Consider the following 8,841-nt stretch of genomic DNA (forward strand, 5'->3'; position numbering starts at 1 on the left):
TAAAAAATTTGGAAATCATTTGATACTTCATTTCATCAATTCAAATCAATGTATAAAATGATTTTATGATTACCAACAATTTGAATTAATGAAATGAAGTATCAAATGATTTTTAAATTTTCTAAAAATTTACAGATTTGATCTATGTATTAAGAATTTTAAATTGAACGGTTGAATCATTGAAATTTGATGTAAAACATGAGTTATTTAACGGAGTAAGTCTAGGAAGACTTATTCCCAGAATAAACGGATATCTCCTTTTATATATATATATATATATATATATATATATATATATATATATATATATATATATATATATATATATATTATTACTGTTGGACTTCAAGTGTGAAGTGAGTTTCACATGAGTTCAAGTGTCAAGCTTGTTTATGTAGCTTACTCACTATTTATTATGTGGATGCTATGGTGTTTGAGCTCCCCCAACCAAACATTTACATGGACCAAAACCAAAATTGTCTTATTTTATAGAGACCAAAAACAATTTTAAATGGATAAAAAATAAAGAAAAAGTTTTACAAGTACCAAAATTAAAATTATTCATTTTACAGGGACTAAAAACATATTTAAGCCAATATTTATTACATATGAATAAAATTTATAATAAATTATATAAACAAATAATTACTATATTTAAATATATAAATTAATTATATTAAATTTATATAAATAAATATTTTTAAATATATAAATTATATTTTAAATTTAAATATATTAATTATAAACAATTCTGAATCAGAATCTTAATTATATTTTTTTTTATATCTATAAAATTTAATGAAACTAAATACTATGTCTATTATAAATATTAAATATTTATGATTTAAATATATTTTTAGTCTCTACAAAATAAGTATATATTAAATTTGGTTTCTGTGAAAAGAAATTTCTTTATTTTTTTTTATCTTTCTAAAATTAAAAATTATTATTTTAATCCCTACAATTACATGACTCTTTTTAATTATATGTGTTCATTGAAAGGGTATGTGTCTATTTCAAGTGGTACCTACTGTTGTTTGTGATATTTTATTTGCATGTGTGACTTCAAAATTTTTTTTATATAAATTCTTAAAACAAAGTGTTATATATATACCTTAAAATGTCATTAGAGAGAATAAATAGTGACTTTAAATTTCAAAGGATTAAAAATGAGGAGGATTATAATAACATCGGTGTAACTTTTACTAAATATTATATCGCTCAATAATTTTATATTAAATGTCAATTTTGTAAATTCAACCGTTAGATTGAAAGTTATTTATTCTTAGATTATATATACAAAATTTTATATTAATATAAGATGATTTGTTACTTCATTCTTATAAAATAAAATTGACGTAATATATACATCTCCAAATATACTAAAATACGAACACTTTGATTACCTTCAAGTTGTTGTTCAATTTTAACAAAATTTTATATAAACATATAAAGTGATATGAACTTTATATGTATATAGACTTACTCCTAGAGTAAACAAATCTCTCCTCAAATATATATATATATAGGAGGGATCTGATTACTTCGTGAGTAAGTCTACTTAGACTTACTCCATTCAATAACTCATGTTCTACGTCAAATTTCAATGATCCAACCGTTGAATTTAAAGTTCTTAATGTATAGATCAAATTTGCAAATTTTTAGAAAATTTAAAAATCATTTGATACTTCATTTCATTAATTCAAATCAATGTATAAAATGATTTTATGATTACCCGTCAATTTGAATTAATGAAATGAAGTATCAAATGATTTTTAAATTTTATAAAAATTTGCAGATTTGATCTATGTATTAAGAATTTTAAATTGAACGGTTGGATCATTGAAATTTGATGTAGAACATGAGTTATTTAACGGAGTAAGTCTAGGTAAACTTATTCCCAGAATAAACGGATCCCTCCTCATATATATATATATATATATATATATATATATATATATATATATATATATATATATATATATATATTATTACTCTTGGACTTCAAGTGTGAAGTGAGTTTCACATGAAATGAATTAGAGTTCAAGTGTCAAGCTTGTTTATGTAGCTTACTCACTATTTATTATGTGGATGCTATGGTGTTTGAGCTCCCCCAACCAAACATTTACATGAACCAAAATTGCCTTAGTTTATAGAGACCAAAAACAATTTTAAATGGATAAAAAATAAAGAAAATGTTTTACAAGTACCAAAATTAAAAATATTCATTTTATAGGGACTAAAAACATATTTAAGCCAATATTTATTACATATGAATAAAATTTATAATAAATTATATAAATAAATAATTACTATATTTAAATATATAAATTAATTATATTAAATTTATATAAATAAATATTTTTAAATATATAAATTATATTTTAAATTTATGATAAATAATTTATTTTAAGATTATTTTTTACTATTCATAATTCATTTCAAAATATTAAATTTAATTTATAAACAAATTTGATAAATAAAAATTTAATTAAATAAGAAGTTATTTTCTTTATAAAAAAAAAAGTCCCTCATCAAAGAAAAAATATCCAAAAATACTCTCGTTAAAGAAAAATTTCAAAAAATGCTGTCACATAAAATAATTAATTCTAGTTAATATATTGGGTAGATAGACTTAGACAAGTATATTTTTTTAATATTTTAATATTGATTTTAACGTATTGGGTAGAGATGAAATAAGATTTTAATTACTTTTATTATTTATTTTATTCTATTTTAAAGTTTTTTTTCTACATTACCAAATCATTTTTTCCTTTTAAATACGTTTTGGCTCGATCGAAGGGACACTCTGCTAGCAACTACCACAAATGTATCGTCCTATAAGGGTAAGTCGATGTAGTATGTCATTAGTAACTGAAAAATATGAAAAGTTTAGATTATTTTATTCTTAATTTTCTTTTAATGTATCATAGGAAAATAACAAGGAGTTCTGAATGATTATGTTTCTCCGTAACTGCGTTCTACAGAAATAAGTACTGCATCCATGTTTCAACGGGGCCAAGTGATATATAAGGTTTAATTTTCAGAAGAGTGAAATAAAATTCAAATGAATTTTTACATCTTCTACTCATGATCTCAAAGTTAATCGATCATATGCGGGTTTTTTTTTATTATTATTATTATTATTTTTTAATATGTTAAAGAACATTTACCTGCCATGGTTTAATTCTAGAACTTGATTTATAATATAGATATAAAATAATAATAAAAAATTTAGATACATACTATATATAAGTTGTTAGCACTATTTTTTAATTCGAATTAAAATTTCAGTTATGCATATACATTATATTATTAAAGTGAAACTCATTTTGATTAAAAAAATAATATTAATGATATCTAGTGTACTTGTAAGATCTGCATTGTCAACTTTTCAGGCCAGAGGTAGAAGAGCTATCAATTCATCATTAAAGGCCTCTTCCAGAACTCTAGCCTCACTTGTGTCAAAGGAGGTAAGAAAATCATACCGAAGCCCCTTATTCAGCACCTTCTTCACAGTCTAAAGAACACTCAAACAAACAATATTTTAGATATAATGAATTTAATGATATCAATAAATTTAAAGTAAAAAAGAAGTGTGAACACCATGTAACTAAGTTTTATCCTATAAAAGAACCATACCAAAACCTTTATAGCAACTCTCTTATAGTATGATATAAATATCATGTGTAAGAAATAAGGTTTCCTATCTTAAACTCAAATATATAGTATTCTACGATGTCCTGTCCTCACATATCTATGTATCTGAGGTTGATCAATTTCGACAACCCATATTTGGCTGCATATATATTTCCTGAGAAAGGTGTTTAATTCCTAGCACATGAAGCAAACACAAACAGGTTAAGAAAAACAAATTACAAATCCATTGAATTGGTTTGAAATTTGAATCAATCCACTAAACAAAATGCCAAGTAGTGCCAACCTTTATCAGCTGTATACTATATGATATCATTTTTCATTACATTATCCTTTCTAATATTAAATATTCTTCTTCATTCATTGCCATAATTTGCTTCAACGGTTGCACAGATTAGCAGTACCCTGTAATTATGATTCTATTAACTATTCACGTGCCACTTTCCTACGCTTGCAGTTTGTCAAACCAAATCAGTAGTGTCAACTACTTGTTACCACCCATTTTCTCTCTTCTTATTGGTCTTTCCTCAAAGTGTTCTCCCATCTTCTAGCTTCTGTTACCACAAAAAAATCAACTGTTTCCATCTATCTTAATTTGTCTATTCTCCTTCCTTTTCGTAAGGTATGAAAAAAGAACAGGATTCAGTTGATTTTTTTTTCCATGGACGTGTTACAAGGAGTGTTTCAAAACCGACAACCATATACTAATACGTGCTTGTGGGGTAGATTCAACAAATTGAAGTAGACTTGTGTTGGTCAAATCTCATGCGAGCAAAGGAAATTCTTGCTTTCATATTTGCTACTTGTTTTTCTGTGCCATGTATCGTTTACATTATGCAGTCAGAATTATTTTTTCAGCTTAGAAAGTTCCTTTTATGTTTTCAAACTCTTGTTAATCATGTGACTGAGAATATTATGCCCCTTTTCAACCCTCTTGTTCTCTCTTGTTAATGAATCCATAGTTTTTGTTTTTTCCCCCTTCATGGCATCTAATTTTCACAGAGAGTTATAGGTGTTGGAGCAAAGCTATGGGAAAACAGTGGTCTCTCTCCAGTGTTATGAATACCCTCTTCTTGTGTTTCTTTTTTTCTTCTGAACTAGTTATGACTAGTTTTCTAAAGGTTGGCAAAGTCTCTCCCGTGTTAGAAGGCTCTCAAATGAATTGGATTGACAGGAAGGGAATTTTCCTTGTGTCAAATAAAGGAGAATTTGGCTTTGGCTTTGTCACCACTCCAAATGACGCAACATTGTTTCTACTAGCAATTGTCCACATGGACAGCACCAAGGTGGTTTGGGTTGCAAATAGGGCACTTCCTGTCTCTAATTCAGATAAATTTGTGTTTGATGAGAAGGGCAATGTCCTTTTACAGAAAGGGTCAAGTGTGGTATGGTCTACAAGAACAAGTGGCAAGGGAGTTTCTTCAATGGAATTGAAGGACACTGGAAACTTGGTTTTGCTAGGGAGTGATAATAGAGTGATTTGGCAAAGTTTCAGCCACCCTACAGATACCTTGTTGCCAATGCAAGACTTCATTGAGGGAATGAAACTTGTCAGTGAACCTGGTTCTAACAACTTGACCTATGTTCTTGAGATTCAATCTGGCAATGTCATTCTCTCAACTGGTTTACAATCTCCACAGCCTTATTGGTCTATGCAAAAGGATAGTCGCAGAATTATCAACAAAAATGGTGATTTAGTAGCTTCAGCTACCCTTAATGCAAACTCTTGGAGGTTCTATGATGAAACAAGATCCTTGTTGTGGCAATTTGTTTTTGCTAAAGAAGCAGATGCAAACGCCACTTGGATTGCAGTTTTGGGAAGTGATGGCTTAATCACATTCTCCAATCTCCTAAGTGGAGGGTCAATTGCCTCAGCCACAAGAATACCACAAGATTCTTGTAGCACCCCAGAACCTTGTGGTCCCTATAACATATGCAGTGGTGAAAAAAAATGCACCTGTCCTTCTGTTCTTAGCTCTAGGCCTAATTGCAAACCCGGGTTTGTCTCTCCTTGTAACTCGAAAAGAACCATTGAGCTCCTCAAAGGTGATGATGGACTCAATTACTTTGCACTTGAGTTTCTTCAACCCTCTTCAAAGACTGATTTGATTGGTTGCAAAACCTATTGCAGTGCAAATTGCTCATGTGTTGCTATGTTCTTCCACAACAGTTCAGGGAACTGTTTCCTGTTGGACAGGATCGGAAGCTTTGAGAAATCTGATGAAGATTCTGGTTTTGTCTCTTACGTTAAGGTGGTCTCAAGTGATGAACACAGTGAAGAAAGTGGAAGCAGCAATATGCAAACAATAATTGTTGTGATCATTGTTATACTAACACTAATTGTGATTTCTGGTATGCTCTTTGTGGCACGTAGTTGTTTCAGGAAAAAGCAGGATTTGCCTGAGTCCCCTCAGGAGGATTCAGAAGATTACAACTTCTTGGGGAGTTTAACCGGCATGCCGATCCGTTACAGCTACAGTGATCTAGAAACTGCAACAAGTAACTTCTCTGTGAAGCTAGGACAAGGGGGGTTTGGCTCAGTGTATAAAGGAGTTCTACCAGATGGAACTCAACTAGCTGTGAAGAAGTTGGAAGGAATTAGCCAAGGGAAGAAAGAGTTCAGGGTTGAAGTTAGCATCATAGGGAGCATTCATCACAACCATTTGGTAAGGCTTAAAGGGTTCTGTGCTGAAGGGTCTCATAGACTTCTTGCCTATGAGTACATGGCCAATGGTTCATTGGATAAATGGATATTCAAAAAGCACAAAGAGGAATTTGTGTTGGATTGGGATGCAAGGTATAACATAGCACTTGGCACAGCTAAAGGACTTGCTTATCTCCATCAAGATTGTGACTCAAAGATTATTCATTGTGACATCAAGCCAGAAAATGTGCTTCTAGATGACAACTTCTTGGTCAAGGTTTCTGATTTTGGCCTGGCTAAGCTCATGACACGTGAACAAAGCCATGTTTTCACAACACTTAGAGGCACTAGAGGCTACCTTGCACCAGAGTGGATCACAAACTGTGCCATATCAGAGAAAAGTGATGTCTATAGCTATGGGATGGTGTTGCTAGAGATCATTGGGGGAAGAAAAAACTATGATTCTAGTGAAACTTCAGAGAAAACCCATTTCCCATCTTTTGCCTTTAAGATGATGGAAGAAGGGAAGGTGAGGGAGATTCTTGACTCAAAGGTGGAAACATGTGAAAATGATGAAAGGGTTCACACTGCTTTGCAAGTTGCATTGTGGTGCATACAGGAAGACATGTCCCTTAGGCCTTCCATGACCAAAGTTGTCCAAATGCTAGAGGGTCTATGCACTGTTCCTAAGCCACCAAGTTGTTCTGTCCTTGGTTCTAGGTTTTACTCAACTTCACTCAAATCCATGAGTGAGAATGGCACTTCTTCAGGACCATCAGATTGTAACAGTGATGCATATCTTTCTGCTGTTAGGCTTTCTGGGCCAAGATAACAGAACGTGTACCATTTTTTTTTTAATTTTTAGTGAGGAAATTGGAATCAAATTGGCATATTTTTATCTACTCTTGTCGTATGGGAATACCATATATCATGTCCTTGTAAAATTTGTTTCTAAGTAACTCAAATTTAGTAATATACACCTTTTCTACGTGTTTGTGCACCAAGATGTTTGTGAAGATAAACCAAAAAAAAATCTTGCAGTTTTGGAATTCTTGTTTAAGAACTAAAGTGGGATAAGTTTTGTTATCTCTTTTGATTTGGAGGAATATTTTGTAAATATGTAGTATGTGAAAGACAAAAATAAGTTTGAAATAAAGATAATTGTGTAAAGATAACTCTATATGATACCAATTCTTTGATGTTGAGATAATGGTACTGTGCAATTTTGACAGTGAAACAGTAGAACTTCAAATCTCAAGGATGACATCCTTCTTTCTTTGATATTAGTTATATATCGGAAAGGACTCTTCAGATCTTCATCAAGGACTATGTAGCTTAGTTGGAGGTAATTAAATAGTTATTGGATCTCTCGTTAGGATTAGTTTCAACAAGGTTAATATAAATAATCACATATTAAAAAAAATGTTATAATTACATTTATTATAATATTAATTGTGTTATTTATCTGAAATTGGGGATTAATAATTAAAATATCTTTTATATGTATCTTATTTTTAACCCTCAGATAAGTATGACTAATGATTATTACTTCCGTTTAACTAGATAAATCTACACATATTAAACCTGTCGACTAAATAAAATTGAGGATAAGGATGATTTAAAGGATGAAAATTAGGAAAATAAAGACACATAAGACGTAAGCTTATAGTGATAAAATGACCTATATATCCTTATATAATTACACCTTAAATCAAGAACTCATTATTTGACTAACAATAATTGTACAACTTCAATTGTTTCCTTAAAGTTGACTTTTATTTAGTGAAATATTTACATCTAGTTTAAGGTGCTGCAAGTATATTACATAGTTTTTTTTAAATCTGTTTCATTCTGACATTTGACACCATTGTCCAAATTCTAGCACAATGGGACAATATATATATATATAAACAAAAAACTAAGTATTGTAACTAACCACAACAGGTTTCCAAAAGGTAATCTTTAATTGATTAACTAACTATAATTATAGAAACTAAATACTTGTAAAAAAGTTTTGTCTATTTCCTAGTACAAATCTGAAATCTCATTTTCCAAGTAGCTCGGTCCTGGTCCAGGGCCAACACACACCCTCCTCAAATGCTTATTGTACAATGATAGTGTGTTGGGCTTTGGGTCCCTTTCTGATCCTAGTATCCAAATACTACATGTTAAAATACATATTCTTTTGGTTTTTAATAAAATATAAGGGAAAAATTCACTTCCTGATTTGTGAATAGAATGTTTAATTTATATACACTGCGAAATAATTTTATACAAATGTTTAATAGGATTTAATTACTTTATCGCGTTATTTTAGTCATTAATACAATATGGTTTTTATTTAATATTTTTGTAAAAATATTTTATATTGACAATATTTATAAAATAACCAATAAAAGTTTATCAATTTGGTAATCAAATTCATATCTCACAAAAACGTGACTTTGAATATCGTTACGGATATAAAGACTTTATTAATGAAATGCTTCTAATTCTTGAACTGTCTAACTCGAATAAGCTTATCTCAAGAATTAAAAGAA

General features: G+C 29.8%; 1 protein-coding gene across 1 annotated transcript; it reads left to right on the plus strand.

The window, feature by feature from the left end:
- Window positions 1-3,705: 3,705 nt before the first annotated feature.
- Window positions 3,706-7,305, plus strand: LOC109811073 (G-type lectin S-receptor-like serine/threonine-protein kinase SD2-5). Its single transcript, XM_020374703.3, has one exon. It carries the CDS (start codon window positions 4,686-4,688, stop codon window positions 7,131-7,133), a length of 2,448 nt encoding a protein of 815 aa, XP_020230292.2. The 5' UTR covers window positions 3,706-4,685; the 3' UTR covers window positions 7,134-7,305.
- Window positions 7,306-8,841: the final 1,536 nt, after the last annotated feature.

This window comes from Cajanus cajan, chromosome 9 (genome assembly GCF_000230855.2).
Source record: "Cajanus cajan strain Asha chromosome 9, NIPB_CcT2T_4, whole genome shotgun sequence".
NCBI lineage: Eukaryota > Viridiplantae > Streptophyta > Magnoliopsida > Fabales > Fabaceae > Cajanus > Cajanus cajan.